Source organism: Pavona decussata, unplaced genomic scaffold, assembly GCF_977016875.1.
Source record: "Pavona decussata unplaced genomic scaffold, jaPavDecu1.1 SCAFFOLD_48, whole genome shotgun sequence".
Taxonomy (NCBI): Eukaryota; Metazoa; Cnidaria; class Anthozoa; order Scleractinia; family Agariciidae; genus Pavona; species Pavona decussata.
The window spans coordinates 2,000,405-2,026,254 of record NW_028145470.1 but is presented as its reverse complement, the minus strand read 5'-3'; the positions used below and the strand labels follow the sequence as shown (position 1 = coordinate 2,026,254).

Genomic DNA, 25,850 nt, shown 5'->3' with positions numbered 1-25,850 from the left:
CAGTAATGTTTTCTGAATGAAAATTTTGACCTGTAGCAGGGTCTTCAATTGATCTTTTGGCAGGAAAAATTTATAGGATGCAAGGAACGCTGGGATTTTTTTGAGGAATACTACCCGTTGCACACCGCCGAATATGCAACAAGTTTCTAGCTTTCTGATTGGCTGTATTCTCTATGGCATGGGATAAATCACTGTAATGGTCTTTCATCCTTCAAAATATCTGTAGTTTGCATATATGACATTCCACACAATGTTTACACTCAGTTGAAAATAATGTTATCAAGAAAGAGGGTTAAACTATGGATGGTAAGACCCAGCAGCTTTCTGGAAAGTGTTTGACCTATGAGCTGATTTGCATTCTTATTGCTAGAAAATAAAACCATGGCCAATTTTTAGCTCTTTCTCAAGGAAAGAGAAATTACATGATAAAAGCATTTGCTTATTAGATCACCCAATAATTCCATCAGGTTGCATCATTTATGATACACACTTTGCACAGAACAACATTTTTGCAAGTGAATGTATTTTATTGCATCACACGAATGCATTGTACTAATTAATGCATCCTTACCCAGCCCCATATGGCAATTTTGTCTCTATCCACGTATGGCTTGTTCTCAGCAAGATACCTAAAGATTATCAAAGAAAGTGAAACCTGTCAAAACAGACCTTATAATCCAGTGAAGCTGACACTCTACAAAGACAAGTCAAACAGACTATGGAGATAAAATACCCAACACCTGCACTTAACAGAGACTGTGGCTATAAACTTATGCCTTATATTATGACGTTTTGTTAGGCTTTGTTTTAAAGGCCCAATGACAGTGTTAAAACCTTGTAAATGCTTTCTATGTTTTTGATCAGAAAGGTTACTAACTTTATGTTAAACTTTTGTTTCCATTCTCTACAAGAAAAGTCTAAGTCAAAACTGAGGGGCAAAAATCTTCTGGAAAATTATTTATTGATTAGTAATTTAACTAGAATCAAAGGTCACATCAAGTTTTTTGCACGGCATTTTAATTACCTAGCAACTGCTATTGTATCTTCTGCTTCAGCCTTTCCAAGTTGCCTATAAACTGCATGCTTAAATCTAAAAGAACAAAAGCACAAGTTAATTGTGGCAGTGCACTGAGTCTCCCGTAGCTCAGCGATAAAGTATCTGACCTAGTAATCAGAAGGTCATAGGTTTGACTCCTGTTGGGAGAACTTGGATTTGTTTTCAGAAAATATCCAGGGCTCTGTTTAGCCAGAATCAGCAGTTCCAAGTAGAGAAAGGCTTTGGAATCTGGGCTTCATACATTGTACTAACTATCTTGGGGCTCCAGGGTTCAACTGAGCAAACTGTCATTGAGTTAGCTCAGTTGGTAGAGCACTGGACTGCTGAGAAGGGGGTAGTGGGTGCAAGTTAAGCCATAGCCGGATCACCTACCAGGGTCTCAAAATAACTGTTAAGATCATGCTGGCTGTGATTAAGTCCAGATGATCACATCATTGGCTGGTGATGTAAAGCCTTCACTTATGTCCAGAAATGCACCTAACCCTGAATTTGGGTACTTCATATAAAACAGACCTTGTTTGTTGTTTTCATATGACTTCATGTTTGACAGAATTATGTGTGTTTTAGTGAGAATTAAGGTTAGGGGACACCTTGTGATGTCTATCATACAGTTCATGAATCTCATTAGTGTGCATTTCTGGACATATCTCTAAGCCACTGGCCTAGCCTCCTTCATCCTTACAAGATAATAAATGGAAGAGTGTGTAAATGAACAATCGAAAAGAGTAGGTCCCAGTGTGCCTAATGATGGCACAAAACGGATAGATGATGACCCTTGTATGTGTGTGGGGTGAGATCATACATGGACTGATGTGGCAGCCAGAGATGCCTGGCTCCTCTGCAATACAGCTACTAGAGACCTTAACATTTTAATACAAGTAAGAGTCTTTCCAATAGAGAAACAGTGTGTGAGAGATAGCCATCATCATTTTTTGTGTGACAATGACACAGTGGCGAAAACAAGTCCTCAAAATTTAGGTGATCTCATCTTTTTGGAATCACAAAAGGGCTTAGCTATCATCATTCAAAACAACTATGTTTAGTTTGTCACTCTCAAAAAGTAAAACGAAGCTTCCAGAGACATATCTCTTCTAAATTAGTACTTTGCTAAAAACTTGAAGTCAAATATTGTATTCACAGGTCTATGTACTCGTACTGAGAATCTCAAGGTCTCTGTTAGTGACACCATGTCTCCCACCCCTTTCTTGCCCGGCCTTTTCTGTTCCTTCCCCAAGTAGTGACCAACATCTAATTTCTCCTTTCAATGTTGCTGCTTGGTTAAACATTTAAGTCAGGAGAATAAATGAAATAATCACCAAAGATGAAATGCCTTGATTTTTAGACAAAATCTCCCAAATAGTAGCATAAGAAATATATGGAGGACAGTAAGGAGAAGATACATGTTGATACTGGGGCTGAAATGGTTAATTTACCTCTCTCCTCTACAGCAGGTTCCCCTTGCATCAAGATTCACCACAATCAAGTCAAAGTTGCTCACAAGATAACCACTTTCAAAACCATATCCATAAGTATCCACAACCTGATAATTAACAGACAAAATAGACATAATTCTAACATGACAGTTTTGACTCTCTAAAGAGATCTACCAGGGCTCAGGGCCCGGTTGTTCTAAAGCTTAATACTAATGCTAATCCCCAATTAAAAATTGACTGAAGTTTTCGTCTCGCTTGTTAAAAACAAATATGTTTAAAAGCTAATTTCAAGTAAACAGTAAGGAAAAGTCTAAGTCAAAACTGAAGAAAAAAAATCTTTTGGAAGAATTATTATCAATAAAATATTAATTAAACTTGAATCAAAGTTTATGTTAAACCAGGATTAGCTGAATTGGGCTTTGAAGAACTGGGCCCCATTCTTCAGAGCCGAATTAAACTAATTCTGGGTTAAGCGTTTCCACTGTACTTTGATAATTTGACTTTATTACTTATCAATGAAGATTGTTAGGTTAGGTGCCCCTAATTAGTTAATTTATTATTCAAAAATGATTTTTTGCTCCTCAGTTTTGACTTACGACTTTCCTTTACCACTAGCTCAAAATTACCTTTCAGAAACATTTTTAACAAGCAATGCTTAATCAGGATTGCAGTACAGACGATGGAGCCCAGAAGAAGGAGAGCAGAGTCAACCTGTACAGATCCAAACTTAATCTGGGCAACTTGGTGTCACTAATGGAAAATAATACCAACCCCAACCCTCTCCCCAACTCTAGCAACTCAGCACTGCCCCCCCCCCCCCCCACACCCCCCCTGGAACACACACATACACCACTCCCATGTACACAGCCCAATGTTCTGTACCAGAGTTCCTACTCTTTTGATCTTTTGAAATTCCATGACTTTCCATGACCTTTTCCATGTCTTCTCCAAGTTTTCAATGACCTAAATTTGACCATTTTCTTGGAAATCATCTTTCATTTTGGGTATGTTTTTACTATTTTCTTCGCAAAAAAAACCCAACAATTTATTTTGTACTTTTTAATAAACATCATTTCCATGACTTTCCATGACCCACACCTAAATTCCATGACTTTCCAGGCCTGGAAAATGAAATTATTAAATTCCAAGACCCATACGAACCTTGTGTACATTGGAGAAAAATCCCTATCTTGTCAATCCACTTAAAGAGGCGCTGTCATGGAGATTTCGCAGCACGTTGGCCAAAACTACTCAAATATTTGACAAAGAACCTCCTCTTTAATGTGAAATCGCTCTTGGAGTACTGGGAGGAAAATATTAAATAATTTCTCAGAGGAAAAATAAACTTTAATCGGTTTTTAGCAATTTCTCCAAAACTCACTAGCAGGAAAAACTTGAAAAAATTGGTCTGCAATCCATTTCCATCCTCGCCATTTGCAGACAAAAATGAATGATGACAATATGTTGTTACACATTTGCCTTGATTGCGTATCCCTCCCCTTCCCACCATTCAATTTTCTTTAAAACTTTAATGTGTTGTAAAAGATGTCGCGTTCTTTGGGTATCCACAGGCGGTCGGTTGAACGATTTATGACACTGGTTGTAGTTTCCATGCCCCAGCAGGGTTAGTTATAACAAAATTGAAATATTATATGTTCCCATCAATACAATGCTTTTCATTATTCAAAGTGACAATAATAATAGGTGACACTGCTCCTTTGAACTCACAAGACTAAACAGTGAAGAGTACAATACCTTTTGTGAGCCTGGTCCACCATACCTGCAAACAACAGAATCATTAAAATGTCATATTGTTTTAACATTAATTTACCTTCAATTCAAGACGTTTCAGACATGGTGCACATTTACTATCATTAAGTACAAATGCAAGAATCTGGCTGGCTTGATGATTATGATGCAGGGGTTTCATTAAGGGCCAGGCACCAGGCAAATTGACCATGTGTGAACACAACTTTACTACTCTGCTTTTCACATCTAGACCAACGTTTGCATAAAATAACAGATATCCAAGTTAACTATCCTGCTCAGGCGCACTAATCTTTCACCTGCTAGCCTGCGTAGCTGGTGGTTTTGTTCACACCAGGTCAAACGTTTTGGTGGCAGAGCCACCTCAACGAGCAGCACAGCCATCAGAGGAATCAGCCATCTCCTCCTCATTCCTGCTGCTCATAATAGCATCCCTCTGCCACCAAAACTTTTGACCCCGCGCAGACAAAACTGCCAGCTCTGCAGGCTATTCACCTGCCTGCTAAAATTCTAAATGAAACCTCTGATGATGACGATGACAATGATGATGGTGTTTATGAACATCAATATGAGGACAGTAACAATGAAGAACATTTGACATTTAGAAATTAACGATTTACTTACACAGAAAACAAGACACCATATTTCTTATTCTCAACAAAGTTCGGAGGGCGGTACTCTTTCACATAGATTTCTATGATGGAAAGAAAACCCCAAAACTCAAAACATGATTGGAATCAATCACAAAGCTTATAGTTATATTATAAATTTTATAAGATTGAAGAAAAGTTAATTAACCCTTTAATCCCTCCAGTGATCAGCATCAAATTTCTCCTGGTAATATCAATGCTTATTCAAGCCCCAAGGTCATGAGAATTAGGATATGATCACCCAAGCTGAATTTTCCTCGATATTTTAAAAACTTCTTCCCAGCACTTTTATAGGAAAAGTATAGGGACAAGATAGGAGAATTTGTTCTTTGATATTAGGGGTTAAAGGGTTCAAACTATTTATACAATGAACTGTGTAAAACTCGCGTTTTGATTAGTCTAGAGGAGTGTGTGATTAGAGTATAGACGCACGATTGGCGTCATCGAGTAGTGTGACCGGCGCACGTGATCAGAGTCTAGAGTCCAGCCAGAGTGACTGGTCAACAAAGTTTTGCAAACTGTTTTTGCGAGTAGCGGACAAACACAGGCAAATTTTCGCAGCAAACGAAAACTGCCCAGTAAAAAAGTTGGACAAAGACCATTGACGGTGATCTCAACCAGGACAAAAAAGCTAAAACTTTGTTGTGACATGAAAAGGAAGCAAATATTTGTTAAAATATGTCGCCGATAGAAATCCGGTAATGGTGAGTAATCCATTACAAATCGCAGTGAAGCGACTAACATGCTGTAAAATTTTGGGGTCAGGATTTCCTTCTGGAATAAAGGTTAGTTTTGAAAATATTGTTAGTGAAATTCTTTCGGATTATACTCTAATTTAGAAGATCACAATTGCATGTGTGTAGTAGTCTAAAACTGAGTTTGCTGGAAAGTTTTTGACTCAGCTCAGGCAACGCGATGCTCACTTACAAAATGTGTTGAAATGTCTTGGTTATTGTATAAAACAAATAGATTCTATTTTGCCGTGCATCTGTACTCTGACAACGCACAGAGGACGTCAAAACGTGGTAAGAACATCAGTCACGCTACTCGCCTGCACCTCATAACGTACTTCTTTGTTCTCACCACATTTTGATGTCATCTGTGCGTTATCAGAGTACAGGCGCACGGCAAAATGGAATCTATTTGTTAAACATTAACAACATTCAGAATTATATGTACAATCCAGCTTACCGTAATCACCACTTTCAACTTTGTAGTTCGCGATTTGTGGCAAGGGGACTCCATCAATTCTTCTCCTGAGATCCTTGTTGTCTTCAATTGGAATTACTGAGATACAAACAAAGCAAGTAAATTAATAACGTTAACAACCACATCGTTAAGTGGAGGTTGGGTGCCTGAGACATCAGGGAGTGTCCACTATAGGCAGCCAGCTCCTAGATGGAGACTGCTCCCATGGCCAGCAAATCCTGCATACCCAGCCATGAGCCCCCACACAGTAAGGAAAACAGGCACCTGCCACAATGTTAAAAACAGTGAAAAAGGGAAGGGAGGGAGCTAGGAAAAAGATTTTTATGAAGTGCAAACATAAATCATAACTGGTCACTCTTCCAGCTACAAAACACCCTTCAATCTGACAGCACATGTATGAAATCCTGGCATATGCGTATAATGTAGACATCGCTGACCACAACTGGCACACTGGTATCTGCCCTGGCAGTTGTTCTGTGTTTGCATAGATTTCCAGCAAGCCCTTTAATAAATTATTGGTGGTTTTCACCTCACACATCATCATGGAAGTAAAAATAAAATCCTCAACAATTCAATAGATAAAGTCAAGAAATTGATATGTTGTAGAAGATTGATACATAAACAACGTGTGAAAGCCACAGGGCCGTGCAATATCTCATAATCGAGTTATTCAAGAAAATGTACCACGGAAAATTACAGAGTTTAGTCTGGGACGCCATGTTGGTGCCCCATCTGACGGACACCAACATGGCTGCCGGAAACCAGCAAAAACATCTAGAGTTTACTTTGGCTATTCCAAAGCCTTTCTTCTCTCTACTAAACTTTCACACTTTGACATACACGCTTCTGTTACATGTTAGGTAAGCTGATCAGACCTCAAAAAAGTACGAGGCAAATTGATGTGTTCATGTACGTGACATATTTAGAGCAGCAATCCTTCTGTCACGCACTGTGCAAAAATCTAAAATTCAAACTGCTTTATTTTCAAAACAAAGAATGCTTTCCTGCTGAAAACAAGCAAGCCAATGGAAATAATTTTATATTTTCTTTTATGTAATGGAGATCTATAAAAACCCAAAATTGTGTTTAGTTATGAATTTCAGTTTTTTATGACGTCATGTGAAAACCAGCAATTATTGTTGCGTTTGGCATAAAAAGAATGCACTCCCATTTTGATTGGAGTCAAGATTGTATGGGACAATGTTGATTGAATGAATGGATCCTGGGATGCGTATCTGGCATCCCCTGCAGATTTTGGAGGGGCGGATGACAACATCACCAACTTGGCAAAGGCACTCCCTAATCTTTGATTATTACTAGTCAGGGTATATTACAGTTTGAATTGTATACCTTCTTCATTCTGTGTACTGCGTAATGTTATTTCAGGTATTCCAGGTCCTAAAGGATAAGAACAACATAACATTAGGGCTCAATGCAAAAATCTGCACTAGATGCATGTATATTATTGCAGACATACATTTAACAATAATTAACAATTATTCACCGAAGTGGAGGTGAATAGTGATGGATATTTACCGAGGGCGAGGTAAATATCCATCACTACTCACTGAAACTGAGGTGAATAATTATTGTTTTAGTATATACCACACAAGCTGAATAACTGGTGGACCAAAAAATTCCTACATTTTTGACAGTCTACTGACAAATGATGGGAAATTTTAAAATCTCACGCACCACGCAGGGGTAAGCGATTTCTTATTGTAGAAAGTTTTGTCTCGCTTTCTTGTAAACAAATAATTTAGATAATAAGGTGTCATTTTTTCAATTGTTGTGTGGAATTCGTCTTGTTGTGCAGTTGAAACCATGCTGCAAAACATTAGATGTTTCATTGTTTACACTGTAATTATAGTGTTCGGCAGTTTTCGTAAACAAGGCATTGTATTTTCATTTTTCGCCTTAGAATATGAGGTTGGAAAGATTGAATAACTTACGATTAATTTTAATGCCGTCAAACTAAACTTCGTTACAATTTTTGTATTTTTTGTAACAGCTACCCCATTTATCGAAATAATTTATTTTTTAGTGCCGGAGGTGAAACGGGAAGCCATCTTGTTTCTCTTCGGCTGCTCAGAGGTGAATAGTACTTGGCTAATCACCTCCAAGCTAGTCAATTAGCGCGCGTGAAAGACACTATTCACTTGTGTGGTATATACTAATTATCATTATTGTCCTTTAAAAACGTGAGATCATACTGCCTGATACTTAGCCAACGAGGGCATAGGCTGGGTTAGCTAAAATCAGGAAATATTCCAGAAGATTGAGCAGGATAATTGTTTAATCATTCAACACATTAAGAACAAAGCTCAGTTTTAAAGCAGAAAAGCTGGGGACGATCTCTATTTTGCCATTTTACTCCCCGACACACGAAATTACATATATCGCAAGATATCTGTCGACTATGAATGACAAATATTCAGTCCACCATGACCAAATTTGGGCAGTGTTACAATGTGTTGAATAATAAACAGCCATGTTGAGCTTACCTCTACAGCTTAATAGGTACCATCTTCCTTTCAAACTAAAGCTTGCATCATAATAACTACAAGTGTTTCCAGCTAAGGCAGAAAAAATAGAATCAGTGACCTTTTTAAATACTCAACCCAAAAGTAACTTACAATGCATTTTTTTGTCTCTCCCGGAATGACAACCCCCCCCCCCCCCTAAAAAAAAAAAAGAGAGAACAAGAAGAAAAAGAAAAAAACATGCCCTAAAGTCACACGCTCACTAGCAGTCACCCCTGTAGCTACCCAAGTTTAAATGTCCTCTGAAAAGAACTTAATATGTCTAGTACTTTAAGAAATGAAGGATGACTGGCATTAGGAGAATCTGCACATTGATTTTGAGCCTAAAAGCAAGTGAACAGACACTGCATACTTGGTCATTTTCCATACATAATTCAACTTTTTTTTCTCACTGGTACATGTATTTTTTCAGTCAGAGTATAGTTCTTTGTCCAAGAATACTTGTGTCAGTGACTAAAAAAAAAATACCTCTATCATTTTTCCTCAAATTCAATAAATACTTAATAATTCATCAAAAGAAAACAAAGAAAATCACTACCATGATCATGGTTTTGATATGTGATCCTACTTGCCATAAAATTTTGCCAACTTTAGCCTTGAATTTCTCCACGAATTATTGATCATTTGAGAAGCCATATCAAACGCTGGAAAGTGTGTTTCATCAGACATCCAAACACATCAAAGTCATTTAAAAAACTCGGCTGCGCCTCGTTTTTTCAACAGTTTTTTCTCAGTGTTTGGATATCTGATGAAACACGCTTCCTCGTGTCTGATATAATTATTACTTCATAGGCTAAAAACATAACATCTGTTCATTAATTTTTTCTTTCACAAATTTTTCTCACTGTTATCAAACTTACGGATTCTTGTTTGTAGTTGACAAGTCCAGCAATGGAGTTTTTTAGTTCTTAAATCGACACTGTGAATGAAAACAAATCACAACAAGCAGTGTGTTAGTCTGTGTAATGGAGCAGTGGTCAATCCACTGTACATACAGAAAAAGATGGTGCCGTACATGTTACCACAATACCTTGTGAACTTAACACAGCCAATAGGCACATAGAAAGCCTTACCAGAAAGGCTACTACACTGTATCTCTGGGAAACTTATTATGGGTTAAAAAAGAAGCCTATTATAGAAGAAGACCTAGTAATTAACCCCCTTTTGAGGATTCTGGAGGAAATTATGCTCTGTATTTAGGAAGAGGGGCCCAAGATAGTAACTATTTTAATTTCTCTTACAGAACAGAAGAATTAAGGAAAATTTGTGATGTACAATTAATAATTATTTTTAGATAATTATGGAACCCTGGTATCAATTTCCCTTCATTTGATAGCAGATATCCATTTTGTGACATAGCTTAAAATTCTCAGGCAAGTGTAATGCAAAACAAATTTTTTTTTAAATTATAATGGCTTACATGTTTGTCAAATAACTTTGAAATAGGAAAATAGCCTTCCTTGGTGAATTAATTTATGCAGCATGTTTGATGTACAAGCAAAGTGTAAGTTTTATGTACCAATACCAAGTACATGAAACAGCATGCAACAAAGTCATGACAACTGGCTCTGCTTTTTACTTGCTAGCTCAAAATTATTAATGTGATGATCAGTTACACCATTTTGACTGCTTGTTGCAAAAGAGTTGGTTACAGTAGCAGGCACACCAAGACATTGGCAAATTGCAGCAAAGTATCATAATATAACTAAGTGTGTCAACCGTAGCTGTAGCAGTAGTGGCAATGTAAGGAGTTGTAGACATAGTTTAAGTAGTAGCAAGATGTTGCTTTAAGTGTAGTAAGTTATACTACTCTTAAAGTAAGCATGTTACTCAATTATCCTCTTAAATATTGTAACAATAAGCTCAAGTGATTTAGAAATTACTGTTGTAAAAGTATAGTTTATTGAGTCAAAGAAATAAACAGTTTGTGTATATAAAAAAAAAAACTTAGTGTGTCACTGGCTTATCATTATTTACATAACAATTTTGAACAAACCTGTAAATGTGAGCCTGGGTTGGTGACTCCATGCTTGCCTTAAAGTATCTGAAATGAGATAGAATGCCATTCAATCTTTAAATTTGCTTCACAAGGAATTTGGTGGAGCAGGAAAGGCGCAGTGCTGAGAGTATTCGCCTCCCACCAATGTGGCCTAGGTCCAAATCCCGGACTCAGCGTCATATGTGGGTAACGTGTGTTGTTTCTTGTTCTTGCTAGTCAGAAGTTATTCTTCATGAGGTACTATGGTTTTTCCCTCTCTGCAAAAACCAATATTTCCAAATTCTGGAGAGAGTCTCCTTGGAATTAGTGCTCTTTGCTAAATACATTGACTCTTGAAAGTGATTTATTTATTTATTTATTTATTTTATGCAGAGACATGCAAAAATTAGCGATAAAAACCGGCGTTTCGGTGTCTTCATGACGCTATTGTCAAGGAGAAATAAAAAAATTACAGAGTCTGCAGCAAGGTGTATCAATAAATTAGCATATAGTGTTTGAGGCTAATTAAAGAAATACTTTTGCGCGAATAGAGTCGTTTTGCACGTTCAGAGTGGGTTTTAGGTCTCTGATGAAAAGCATTTCGTTAACCAAACAATCGAACTTATTTCTACACTTTCTCAGAACGTGCAAAACGACTCTATTCGCGCAAAAGTATTTACTTAATTAGCCTTAAACACTATATGCTAATTTATTGATACACCTTGCCGCAGACTCTGTAATTTTTTATTTCTCCTTGACAATGGCGTCATGAAGACACCGAAACGTCAGTTTTTATCGTTAATTTTTGCTTGTCTCTGCATTACCAAATCTTTATTGATATTTATTTTATGATTATTACAATCCATCCAAAGGAAACAAAATCATTGTAAGGTTAAAATAATATGAAGTAATTTGTTTTAATACTTACACTACTTCATTGATATCATCATGAGCAAGAATCTTTAGTACTTCCCAAGGTCCTTCTGTTATTGGTTCTGGCATTTGTGCACCCTTAAACATTAACAACATGTTCAAGCCATAAATTTAAAGAATTTGTGACATGGATGATATGGGGGTTATATAAGGCTGGACAAATATATATTATGAAACAAATGGCAATAAGAATGTGCCCACACCGTTTTTTATTTAAACATATTTTATTGTTGAAGTTTGCCCTAAGAGAAAAATAAAACTCATTGAGAGGGCTCACTTCAGTTTCAAGACTGTCAAATTTTAAAATGAACTGATGAGATCAGTTTACCAAACTCTCACTCAAGAATGTTTGACCATTGAATTTTATGACTGTTTTCTTTACTGCCATTTGTATGTCGCTGACAAGTGAATTTTGAATCTGCCAAATTTTGATAGAAACCCACTTGTAACAATCCAAACTCTGACATCACACTTGTTAACCTACAGCTTTTACATGCTGTAGCTAGTCAACTTTTATGTACTCTCATTGGGTTTAATGGCTTGGCAATGCAATATTGCATGCAACATTATGTACAACTATTTCACCAAGTGCCCACCATAAACCGTCCCATTTAACGACAAATGCCACAGTTCTGAAATAGAAAAAACTGTCTGGGTTTTATCAGGAATGGCCACGCAAGAATGATGTCTCCTTTTGCTACTCCACACATGTTCTGTGCATCTCAAGATGATTCAATAAACTTGGGTTTCTTAAGGAAAGTGGCTATTTATTACACTAACCTGAGGATGTGTGCTCAGTTTTGCTAAATGAATGAAGTTTCCATCTTCGCCTTGGGGAAATGGCCAGAGTGTAATGTAGTAAGAGCCATCTCTAGATACCAGAGGAGTGGTGTACTGAGAGAACAAAAATAAAAAAAGGTTACTGATAAGAACGGTGTCTGTCCTTTTGTTGCTGCGCATATGTTCTGCGCATGTTAGAATGGTCCAAGAAATATGGTCAGGTTTCTTAAGAATGGTGTCTACTTTTGCTACTGCAAATATGTTCTGCACATGTGACCCTATTTGGGAAAAGCAGGCTTAACGAAAATAGCATTGAAGCGTTTTTTCGTTGTAATGCATTTTCAACGCATTGAAAATGCGTTGAAGAGCATTTCCATTGCATTTTGAAACATTGGCAATGTTCTTCAACGGAACTAAAATGCGTTGCAAGTCCATTTTCAAATGATTTGAAAACATTGTCAATGCGTTTTCAAACATTGACAACGCGTTGAATAAAACAGCCGGCCGTTTGAAATCATTCATAGAACCGATGCTATTTGTTGTTATTAAATCTTTACATGAACCGTCTAGCACGTACGCAAGCAACTCTAGCATGTACGTGTCGATTTGAATTTGAGCAGAAACATCAAATACATGGAGTTTTCCTGTAATTTTGCAGAGAACGCAGCTAAGCGTAGCGAAACTATGGCTGCTGTTACTTAATACCTTTTTGGCTTCTGTTCTTACGGTGCTGAACGAAATTGTAGCGGTAAAAAGACTGTCTGCTACATGCGTGTGTTTCAAATGACATTCGATTTGAACAATCGACCGAGTCTCAAATTTCACTGCATTCAAATTAACCATTCCTTTGTGAAAAACTTTAATATTATTGTAGGTGTTATGCTTTATTGTTTATCGTTTTGACAAGAGATATTGTGTACGTGTATATACATTTACTGTGCAGTGTAGGATTTTCACAGCTTATCACAGTTTGTAGTTCATTGACTCGTTTAAAAAAACATGAATGAATGGCACATGGATAACAAAGGAATGTCAACATCTCGCACGCGCGATCACGAATTTGAACTGCTGATACTGAATAAATTTTGTTCTGCGGCCCTCCTAAAATTACTTTTAGACTAGTGCAGATTAAACCCTTTTGCAGTCAAGTTATCAAAACGGTCAGTTCGCTAACCATTGCAATAAAACACCATAAAAATAAAAGGCGAAAAACGAGCCATAACATGTGGCACAAACTTGTCTGCCTCAGTGTCTGCTTCGTTATGTTTGTATAAAATCACCAGGGAAAATAAATACATTTTCAGTAAACTGTTCGATTTCATTGGCTTTGAAAACAAAGCTTCAAAAAGTCTTTGAAATGCTTCAAGCTGTTCATGATTAGATGCAACCTATGGTATAGCAATTTTGATCGTTCTTAAATCATCATCCCAAGTCACGCACACCACGCATTCGACGAAGATTTATCAACATAGCCTTGCCTCGTCGCTCTTGGCAAAAGATTGCATTTCAGGAAATTTCACTCCGACCTATTTAGTATTAATTTTTAAGTATTTCTGATGATGCCTTCACTTGCTACTCATGACAGAAAAATTATTGAACTAATCAATGACAAGATTGCAGGCAAACCGTCAAACAAATCACGCCGTAACCAATATTTTCTTTTTCTGCGTGTTTATTTCTGGCGGGTATCGGCTGTTGCTTCGCAAAAGTTTTAATGTAAGTCGCAGCAAATTGCTCTTTATTAATTAAACAAAATCAATTTCCCTCAGATGCAGAATTTTGATGTTCAATTGAATTTGGTGATTGTGAACAAAGCGCTGTTGGTTGTGTTGACAATGTGTTTAGCTTTGTTACAACGGGGCGCCGAACGTTCTTTGTTTTCAACGTTTTGTGCAGCATTTGGATCAAACGTTAGAAAAAGTTGCCAACGCGTTGAGAAACATTTTCATCCATTCTTGAGCATTTGTCTAACATCGTCAACATTTTAACAATGGACCGAATAACATTACAAATGCGTTGAGAACCATTATCAACGCGTTGTAATGCATTATCAACGCATTTAAAATTCATTGAAAATGCATTAAAACACTATTTTCGTTAAGCCCGGTTTTCCCAAATAGGGTCACACATGTAAGGATGGTTTGAGAAGATACAGCCAGCTTTCTTAAGGATGGTGTCTACTTTTGCTACTGCAAGACAGTATGTTTTGCGCATGTCAGGATGGTTCAAGAAACTTGGGTTTCTTAAGGACAGTGCCCCCTTTATACACTGCAAATATGCAGATAGCTCCAAATTCCAGGAAAATACATTAGCTGAGTTTCTAGAATGCACTGTTCTTAAAGGGGCAGTATCATGGGAGATCCATGGGAGATATCATGATTTTTAGCCAAAATTCACTAAATTTAAGCTTTGAACACTGTGTTAATTAATTTCTCAATCGCTAATTTAAAGAAATATTAATAGTGATTCTAAGATGAAAGGTTGAACCAAAATATAGTACAACCGGCAATTTTTAGTGCGTTACAACAGCAAAATTTGAAAACGTCCGCCAGACGTTTTCAAATTGAACCCCTCTCTATCTTGGTCATCTGCCGGCGAAAGTATCCTTGGATAGTTTCTTGCATTCTGATAGTCTTTTAATGGAATTTTGTCGTTATATCTTGGCTGCTATCAACCGAATAGCGTCTTTCCGATTTTCGATGTGTTACTACAAATAGCGTGATACTGTCCCTTTAAGGCCATGTGCCAAAAATGAGGACAATCCCCCCCCCCCCCCCCCAAAAAAAAATGAATTTAACGAAAAATATCCACATTTGTTTCCTGTTTTCTTTGGATTGCCCTCATATTTTAGCATGTGGACTGGAACAATTTATTTGAGAAACTTTAATATATACATTTTACTCCTGCAGTTTGGTTGTACTTTTGGTAAAAACCACCAAGGACCTGTATGGCCCCAGCTCCTCATTTGGTGACAGTGATATGAGAGCTACACCAAACAACACTGGTTTTTGTATCATGACCAGGTAAACGTGTATAAATTAAGTCACAGTGGTACTAGACGCACTGTTCCTAGACACCTTACCTGATCATCTACCCATCCACCCTGCACTTTCAGCTCAGAATTCTGAAAATAAAACAAAGAATCAGGACATCATTCTGAAACTTAAACCCTTTAACTCAAAGTTTATTCAAAGTTTATTAAAAAAATCCAGCAAGAAAAAAGCAGCAAAAGCTCATCTATGCAGGGAAGACTTACAACTATCCCCAATATCAAAGAACAAATTCTCTTGTCTCGTCCTCATACTTTTCTTATAAAAGTACTGGGGAGAAGTTATTAAGATATCAAGAAAATTCACCTTGGCTGATTATATCCTTAATTCTCATGACCTCAGTGGTTGAATAAGCAATTGATATTACAAGGAGAAATTTGATGCTGATCACTGTTAGGGCTTAAAGGGTTAATTAATACAGAAAGCATAGAAGTACTAAGAAAAAGAAACACAGAGGAAAGAGAACAATACCAAAAGAAATGCAAGAGAGATTTATGCTGTTATTAACTGACCCCTCCTCCCCCCCCCCACCAGTTCACCTTTCCATTAACCCCCCCCCCCCCCCCTTGATTATCAGCTTTCCAGGTTAAAAATCCATAACAAGGCCGTATACTTATTTATTACACCCATTTTGAAATCACTGGTGATCCTTGCAATCTGATTGGCTCTCAACAGTGCAATTTATTCCTAAATTGCACCATTTTTTGCTCTAAATCGCATCCTTTCTTTAGCCCATCAAAATGGAAATAAAGTAACAAAAATTGAATGTAGTGTTGACAATAAAACTCTGTGATTTCAAAATAGGTGTAATAAAGTGGTAATTGAACTTTGTGTCATGCAATTTTGGTCTCAAATCATGCTTGTGATTTCAAATCGAACTTGCACTGCGTGCTCGTTCGATTTTGAATCACGCGTATGATTTCAGACCAAATTGCACTCCACTCAGTTCAATTACCATTATTTATGTATAAAGGCCCAAAAAGTATCACCAGCTAGGACTTTTATTGTAAAACTGGGCTACTTCTAATTTTTGAACTGGGTGAGTCAGTGCCTTGTTTTTCCATCAAAGTAGCTGTGGTTCCTGCCCATAATAGCCAGGAAAAATTCTAAAATTAAACATCATTGTACTTTCCAACCAAGACCAAGTGGTGGTCTTCCATTAGCTGGGTTACACTGTAAGGCACTGAAATTCAAAACCTATTTACTTAACAATTAACAATCATTAGTTCATGCAATAGCATGGCTACATAAATATTGTATTGAGTTATGATGCAAGTGGGCAGTTTGGAGAGCATGAGTAAAGCTTAAGTTAATTAAAAGTAGCTCAAGGCATGGCTGAGAACAACTCTGGCTTCTTGAGTGCTCTCAATAAATTAATAATTCACACGTGCATCATAACTTGAAACATGCATGGCTAAATGAATGGACCAATCTTGCTTTCTTATTCTAACATTGCCAGTGGAAATGTACCAGATGTACAATGTATGACAAACAACCAACAAAAGTTGGGAAAGTCTAAACAAAACCAAAAAATCCACATGAAGGAATCTACAAAATAAATTATTTCTTTGCTTCTATTGTAAGATAGATTTTTCTGCACTTACAAAGTTTAATTCTTTGTTTATTTTCTTGGCCAAAGATGTCTTTTGTCGTACAAGGCCACTCACGCAAGAAACAATTCTCTCAAACAAGAAACAGGTTGAGTTTGCTTTCGCCATCAGCATGCTCCACAAGATTAAGATGCAAGCTCATGCATACTGAATTTGACTGCATAAATTTTCTAGCTATAATAATTATAAGGTAACATGAATAATTTATAAGGTAACATATATTAAATGACAGTTGGTTAGAACATACCTGCTTGCAAACAAAATGAGATTCAACAGCAGCCTTTTGTTCACAGACATGAAGAATAGCTTGATTCTGATCTCTGTTTAGCCACGTCACTGTGACAGCTTCCTTTGATATCCAGCCAACATTCACTACATAATGATCACTGCAAATAGCAATTAAAACATTGGATAAATGAAAATCTTGGACATAGAGTCCTAAAGTGTGCCGTCACAAATATTTGAATTTATGAAATTACAGGATTTGTTAGTATATTCGGAAACAGCACAATGAAAAATGACTACTGGCCAAAAATCAGCATCTTATTGCAGATTGGGGGCGAGATATTAGCTCTGTTATGCCCTAGTGACTCCATACAAATCATTCTAATTTTGTCTCAGTTCTTAACATTTGGAACAAAAGTTTTTGACACGAAGTACGACAGGTAGTTAATGTGTACGTGCTATTTTTATTATCTGGTGTTGCCTTACCTACATAATACAGCCCGACTCTAGCGAGACAAATTCTAGCCATAATTTCAGCGAAACATCAGCAATACAAATGTCTCGCTCCATTCCCGTTCATTTATCGTACAAAATGTCAGGCTCTTGTAAGCCTGATTAGTGTTTGGCTATGTCTCGCTCATTTGTCTCGGTGGATTCTCGCTCACGTATCGTTAAAAAATGTCACGCTCTTGCAAGCCTGATTAGTGTTTGGCTATGTCTCGCTCATTTCACAGGCCGGAATCTCGCTCGTGTCTCACTCAGAATTTTCGTACGGGTACCAGTAAGTCCACTACTGAGATCCCATAATTTGTCTTGTGGAAGGAATCTGACATAAAGTGCAATGTGTGCTTCAAGTGCTCAAAAATTAATGTGTCAATTTTGGTTAACTTCAATATTAACTGCATGCATGATCAAATTCTAAAAAGGACGTCAGAATTCAATCTCAAGGATCAAGCAAACTTTCAAGTTCACTTTCTTACAAATATGATAACATCCCGGGAATATTCCAACAAAGGACAAAATACTCTGTGAGTTTTTGTCTAAATATTTTGTGCAGAGTCTACCACAGTGACGTAATACAAATCTTCAGTACAACTCTCAGTAGAGTCAAATGGTGCTTGCAATATATTACTATATCTCTAAGTTAGTACGCGTGGTGTGATTGGTCAATTTTGGGGGCCGTATTTCACTCTATGGCCCACTAAACTTCAACTAGTTTCCTTTCCTGTGCACCCCATTAACCTCAGAGATATAATAAATTTCTTACTAACCTCGTTTTCTTGGTCTGTACATATATCTTAATCAATGGTTCACATATAATATGCGCGGATATTTTGCAAGTTATGTAGTATTAATTTTTCCAAGACCCAAAGGGGAGAGGAAAAATACAAGCAATGAGCGGACATTTTGCTCACTGCTCATATTTTTCCTCTCCCCTTTGGGTCTTGGGAAAATACTACGCAACTTGCAAAATATCCACGCATATTATATGTAAAACCATTGATTAAGATATATGTACAGATCAAGAAAACCATCGAATAACAGATTTATTATTCCACTACAAAAAGAGTTTGTTATTTTTGGCTTCTCTTTTCTGGTAAGAGCGTTGAAATACACCCGGCATTATCTGTCTTTCAGTATATAGCGTGTGCAAATGACATAAACAACACAGAAAGCCAGTCAAATGTCTTCGTCCATATTCACGCTGTTGTAAACCGGTCAAACTGGGACACTTCAGTGTGTTAGTCTTATATTTTGCGCGCTCTGTTGACCTTATTTGGTGAAATGTCATAATAGTGGAATAATAACGTAAGTTACGGAACATTGTTTTTTCCCACTGATTTACTGGAAAACACTTGGTCTGTAACTTACAGGACGGACAGCGAACTCGGTTAGTAACCCATGTGAGCTTTCGCACGAAAACATGATATCTTCACACGTAAAAATAACATGTTATCTTCACACGCCTAAAAGATCACCATTGCTATGGTTACATAATAAATCAAGGCTTTTGCAATGATTTGGTATTTCAGTGGTGTTTATATAATAAACAGAACATTACATGGCCGCTTGGAGATACAAAATTTCTCTTCTTGTGTTGAAAAATATTTCACTCGTTTGCTGCGCTCACTCGTGAAATAATTTTCAACACTCAAAGAAAAATACTGTATCTCCACATGGCCATGTAACATCCTCTATTAATTATAATCATCAGAGAGCAGACAGCTAACTCACCTCTTCATGAAGTCAGGGGGTTCAGGCAGCTCAATCCTTTTCTGAGCATGAAGGTCCACAACAAGCACCTTGACTGTGGGGTTTGAGGTTCCTGGTTTGGGATAGGCAATCTTCCGAATGGAAGTGTAGCGATTTTCCCTGTTACCATACCAAGGGAACTGATACCATGTAACTGATGAGTCGTTAAACTGAATATATGCAAGGTATCTGCTATCAGGCGAGAACCAAAGGGCATGGTCTGAGTTCAATACCTCCTCTGTTGGCAAAGGCAGTAAGGATGGTAAGAATAATCACAAGGACAATCACACAAGGCTAGTGAAGATACAAAAGAAAGCTGGCATGGTGCCAATAACTCAGTTTGCAGCTAGACAGTAGTGTTACATTATGCTAATAAAAATTTAAAAAAAAAAACAGTGCAACTTAGCAAACAGTAGCATAAGAAATATGTGCAGAGCAGTAAGGGGAAAAAAATGATTGTTGATACTGGCCAGGAAGTTAAAAGGTTACGATTATTAATAGTTATTTGACTGAGCTGACTGTCAGATGCAGGGTTTAATCTAGAGCATGGCTTTGCAGGATTTCCGAAATTCGGAAAAAAATGCTGCATAAAATTTACGTTGGTACATCAAATAGGATGCACAAAATTGTGCCCAAAGGTAAGTATTTATTTCCTGAAATAGAGTATAAACATCGGTGACAATAACTTGACATGACCGCCACTTTATATTTCAAAATTAATTAACTTCTTTCTGTCTCAATTGCCTTCCTCTTCTTTGTTTGTTTGTGCATTCATGTTCCACACTTTCTTAAGTTGCTTCTGAATAGACTGTACAAAGAAGTTCAAATATATTTTTTGGGGCCCCTTTTCTTGGGTACCCTTTTCGTAAAAAAATGGACCCCCAAAAATTACAGAAGGGGAAGGTTCCCACAGGACCCTCATTGGCCAATTTGTAGAATAAACCCTACTGACATTAGCAGTGATGTCCAACATTGTATTCTGTGGAACTGGTGTCCTATGGTGTGATAATACAGGTTAAACTGTAGCTGGAGCATGATAAACTACCTTGATATACCCAGTCAGGAATGCCATTAAAAATCTTATGTTCCACACCACTTTCAGTCAACTGCACAACAGACTGACTTGATGGTGAATCCATGTAATAAATATCATTTCCATATACAAACACCTGGAAAAACATGGAACGGAATATTCATTAGATAAAGGAAAGTAAAGTTGCTCTGGGGCCAATACATGTAGGTATCTGGGTCAGGAGTATAACTACTCCTTTTCCCCTATCACAATTGGATGCTAGTCCATCACAGGATACCCAGCATGAAGTGACTACGAGTATTACTACTCCCCCCTGGATGGGATGCTAGTCCATCACAGGAAAATCAGCATGAAGTAACTAGGAGTATTACTACTCCCACCTGGACGGGATGCTAGTCCATCACAAGAAAATCAGCATGAAGTGACTAGGAGTATTACTACTCCCCCCTAGATAAAATGCTAGTTCATCACAGGATACCCAGCATGAAGTGACTAGGAGTATTACTGCTCTTCCCTGGATGAGATGCTAGTCAATCTAGTTTAACATCTACTTTACATGATACCAGTGAATGCGGACTTTTACGCTTTTACAATACTTATCCAGCTACTCTCAAAATAATAATATTACAACAATCACCAAGCCATACAAATATCACATTTGCGACCATTTCAAAAAGGCGAATCCTTACTGCCAAAATGAACCATGTCTCTGCTAGACGCTCACTTTATCTTGCACTTGTGAAGTCTCAGCTATCCTACGCAACCCAGGTCAGGTTCCCGGACAAGATATGCATTAAAAACTCAAATTGAAAGGGTTCAAAGGAGGGCCGCAAGGTGGATCCTCAAACAACGTGTAGGCGTGATGTCATACAGAGACAGACTTTTAACTTTGAAACTTCTTCCTCTGAGATTTGACCGCGAAATCAAAGATCTTTTTTCTTTTTACAAATGTCAGAAAGGTTTTACTTATCTTAATGTTTATGATTTTGTTTCCCCTGTTTCTCACGGCTGAACCAGACTAAGTAATCCTTATAACCTTAAAACTCCTGTATGTAAAACTAGCACTTTGTTAAGCTCTGGAACTATATCTGTAAATTCTCACCCCCTACCAGTTTTTCAACTACTGCTTCCTTCTGCAACTTTGTTACTGAGCACATGTTTCACTTTTTGCACAATCACTTTGACATATTCTATCCCCGTAACTGGTCAATTGTACAATCCTGCCCCTGGCATCCCTAGTTTTTTAGCGTCTTTTAAATTTGGCGTCTTTTGGTTGATCATGTTTTAATTATTATTTGTATCATGGGAGGTGCCTCACATGGGTCCTCGAGTCTCGCTCGCACGTGCCCTTTTGACCTTATCACTTCAAATCACTTTGCACATATATTTCATTTCTTCCTGGCTGTTTAATTTGCTGTATGTAACATCTGTAATGGTCAATAAAGTTGTTAAAAAAAAAACCACACTAACAGAAAACTTGAGCCTTAAGTAAAAAATGACATTTAATTAACACACAAGGTTACCATGCAAATTCTAAAGTACGTGCAGGCAAAAATTGAAAACATTAAACCTAGCAGCTAGTTTTCCGGCAACTATGTAAAGAACAATATAAGTAATAAGCATAATTGTCACAGTAACATACAGTCAAAATCATTTAGACTGCCTACCAAAGCATTCCTCCCCTGACCCCATGCAGCATACTGTATTTTGCTTGGATCCTTTCCCTGACCTTCGGGTTTCAATTGTGTTGTAAAACTGCCAGAGAGAATGAACAGACAAAAAAATGAAGGTACCATTGGCTGCAGGCTGAGGCCACTGATAGAGTGTGTTCACCGTGGACATGTTGGAGGGGCCAAACAATTCATTTCCCCCAAGGAAAATCCTTCTGTTATTTTGCTCCCCCAACATGGCTGGCATGAACACACCCTTTTACTTCATGGCCAGTTTAGTTGAAAAATCAACCAGTAAATATTACAGTACCACTCTGGCTAGAAAAAGGAATGGGAAGGTAGCGGGAGTATTTAATATTAATCGTAACTAACTATATTCAACCAAAGGCAGCAGCTAACATTTGAAATGACTCACACAAACCTAAGCCTCATAATTTAAATGGGCCAGAACTATTCCAGATCAGAATTGCAACATTCTAGAAGATACTGAATGTGAAATTGAGCCTTCTTTCGCTGATAATTTACAGTCAACTCCCTTTATTGCGGACACCCTAAGGACCGTGAGTTAGTGTCCTTAATAGCGAGAGTCCTTAGTAGCGTAAGTTTATTTCAGTCTAACATCTGTAATTTATTCATTTATTTGTTTATTTATTTATTTATTTATTAGTTTTTTTTTTCTGCTGTTCGTATTATTGGGGTGTCCGTAATACCTAGGTGTCCACAAGGTGAGAGTTGACTATACAATGATTTAGCATTAAGAATCCACAATCCATCTGGATAATTTTAGGCCAGGTTTGATAGAATCTTTGTTCAATTACTTTGATTCAGGATGAGAAAGCAGTAGACTTCTCTTGCTGAAGAAGCTTCTTTGTTCATTGGCTGCTGGCGTTTATTGAAAAGGCTGATAGAAACAATACAATGGCAGCTAAGCCCCAAATATATCAAAATACATGTATATTCTCCACACTTTACTCCACAGATTTCATATGATCCAAGTTGGGAGAATTGCTTCAACATCAAATCATTTCATCTTTAATGATTGTTTTCTTTCACTATTGTGACTTTCATATGTTTGATCAAGTAGTGTTAATGTAAGGGGAAATTAGTTGCTGGTCGCTATAGGGGCTTAACCCTCAATCAGCATCAAATTTCTCCTTGTAATATCAATGCTTATTCAACCCATGAGGTTATGAGAATTAAGGATATGATCACCCAAGGTGAATTTTCCTGATATTTCAAAAACTCATTGATAATTCATAAGCCCATTGACCTATCAAATGGTGGATAAAACATCATGTTCAGCAGTTTTAAAACCCTATAAAACCTCCTCCTTATTAGTATGCGGTGTTTAATGTTTTTCATGTATGCTAATTTCCAACATTCACAAAAGCATCATTGTTATGAACTCTCTTGACACACGCTTTCCCCGCAATGTTTTTGAAGCCGTTCAAAAAACTCGCAGCACGTGTTTTATCGGGTTTAAAACCACTCGGCCCGATAAAACACTGCTGCTCGTGTTTTAAACATTACTTAAATAACTTCTCTCCACAATACTTTTATAAGAGAAGTATGGGAACAAGATTGGAGAGTTAAAGGGTTAATTATCATGATACAATAACTAAGTAATACATACTTTTTTTGGATGTCATAAACATGATACTCTGCCCAGAAGGAATACCTATATTGCTGGAAGAAACAAGAATTTATTGTACACTGCGTAATTTTCAAGTAACAAAATCAATATTTTTACCACAATTGTTTCTAATCTCGCAATCTGATTGGCTAATTTTCCGTTGTTGATAAGAGTCTAGACAACGCTGCTCGCATCAATCAGCGCGCGGAAATTTTGACAGTTATTGTAAAAATTTTCTTTGACATTGATAATGTGGTAGAAAACAAATCGAATGTGGTTTAACGTTGTCTGCACTCTTATCGACAACGATATTTGTCATCACAGTGGTCAAAATTTGTTGTGGACTCACTCGGCTGTGCCTTGTTAGTCCACAACATTTTGACCACTGTGATGATGAATATCGTTGTCGATAAGAGTGTAGACAACGTTAAACCACATTCGATTTGTAAATATACAATTCTATCAAGCCTTACAACAATTTTCTATAGCCATGTCTACCATCTTAACGTCTGCGTTAAGTAGCTAGCCCTGTGTTAGGTGGCAACCTAACACAGGAAGAACAATGTAGGAAGTTTTCAGAAGAATTGATGGACGGTGACTCCTTTTGCTACTGTGTAACAGTTGACTGTGCATCTCAGGATGGTCTGAGAAATAGGGGTTTCTAAATTAGGGATGGTGCTTAGTAATACAAAGGTATTACCCCACTTATTGTAAATCAACAGTGTGTAGTTTAGAGTTTTCAATGTGAACTGTGTGATGCGGGTTATGTCAGGTACACACGCAGACATTTACATAATCGTGTAGAAGGACATAAACATCAGTCCTCCTCCATTGCCAAACACTAAGAGAACGTGCATGGGACGGTCCCTTAGGACTTGCTGAGCCATTTCGAGGTACTCAAGAAATGTAGAAACAAATTTGACTGTTTAGTGCATGAAATGCTTTTTATAAGAAACTTAAAGCCAAATCTTAACGAACAATCCGACTCTACTTGTGTGAAAGTATTTGAATGTGTAATTTTTGCGCCAAGATCGCTCTAAGTGTTGTAATTTGCATGATCTGTTAAATAGTTCCCTTGACAATGGAGTCATGATCACTCCGAAATGTCAGCTTTTATCGTTCGTTTTTGCTGCTATATGCTTGAGCAAATCTCTTTTACTACGAAAGGTATTTCTGTGCGGTTTATGCCTATGTGGAAAAGGCAAGTCTTAGATCTGGAATCCAAATAATAATAATAACAATAATAATAATAATAATAATAATAACAACAACAACAACAACAACAACAACAACAATAATAATAATAATAATAATAATAATAATAACTTCATTTCTGTGTCAATATAATATAGCGGTTTCCACTAAGTAAGGACACCTATCTAAGAATATAAAAAAAAAATATCCATAAAACGTATATATCATAAAAAACTAACAAAATATAAACATACTCAATCACAAAAGAAATTCTAAGAATTGCACAGTACGCAATAAGCGCAGCTAGATTTTGTTTCCTAATCAACTTCTTAAAAGCATCTACAGATTGCTGTTCCCTCACTTCAGCATCTAATTTAGACCAGAGTAGTAGTCCCAAATATCTCACTGAGTCAGTGTTTCCCAAAACCTGTGGTATTAACTCTAGGAATAATATCACAAATTCCTTAGTTCCTAAATTGTATTCAGTATTGTTATAAGAAAACAATCTTCATTATATAATCCAGGCATAGGTCCCTCTTTACTTTAAACATCAGCATTGCTATATCTTGCAATCAAGATTCTGCAAGGTTGGTAATTTAGCCCTCATAAGATGAATCACTATCATGTCCCAAGACCTCTCTCCTGTACCCTCTCAAGCTTTCTAGAATCACTAGCTTTAGAGAAATTCCATACTATACCATAATATGTCCAAAAAGAAAATTAGATTTAAACACACATTTTTCCGAAAAATTATTTGCAAGCTTCAATTTGGAAAAAATTCTATATATTGATTTGTATCCTGAAAAAAAAATAGATTTATTCAAAAAGCTGG

The 25,850-nt window shown here is 37.0% G+C and overlaps 1 protein-coding gene across 2 annotated transcripts in view; it reads right to left on the bottom strand.

The window, feature by feature from the left end:
- Positions 1–25,850, bottom strand: part of LOC146481726 (prolyl endopeptidase FAP-like) — a 43,086-nt gene that overhangs the window by 8,322 nt on the left and 8,914 nt on the right. For both annotated transcript variants that reach the window (XR_014864320.1, XM_085107866.1), the window contains exons 5-22: positions 23,825–23,877; positions 22,189–22,276; positions 20,534–20,657; positions 19,471–19,726; positions 17,258–17,396; positions 15,433–15,474; positions 12,351–12,464; positions 11,566–11,648; positions 10,656–10,703; positions 9,520–9,578; positions 8,621–8,692; positions 7,467–7,514; positions 6,099–6,194; positions 4,882–4,951; positions 4,246–4,270; positions 2,491–2,597; positions 1,025–1,090; positions 572–629 (exon numbers count right to left, since the gene is read on the bottom strand). Coding sequence is in view for 1 of the 2 variants with exons in the window: in XM_085107866.1 (XP_084963992.1) it covers positions 572–629; positions 1,025–1,090; positions 2,491–2,597; positions 4,246–4,270; positions 4,882–4,951; positions 6,099–6,194; positions 7,467–7,514; positions 8,621–8,692; positions 9,520–9,578; positions 10,656–10,703; positions 11,566–11,648; positions 12,351–12,464; positions 15,433–15,474; positions 17,258–17,396; positions 19,471–19,726; positions 20,534–20,657; positions 22,189–22,276; positions 23,825–23,877 (1,548 nt within the window). In the remaining variant the exon portion in view is untranslated. The remainder of the gene's footprint in view (positions 1–571; positions 630–1,024; positions 1,091–2,490; positions 2,598–4,245; positions 4,271–4,881; positions 4,952–6,098; positions 6,195–7,466; positions 7,515–8,620; positions 8,693–9,519; positions 9,579–10,655; positions 10,704–11,565; positions 11,649–12,350; positions 12,465–15,432; positions 15,475–17,257; positions 17,397–19,470; positions 19,727–20,533; positions 20,658–22,188; positions 22,277–23,824; positions 23,878–25,850) is intronic.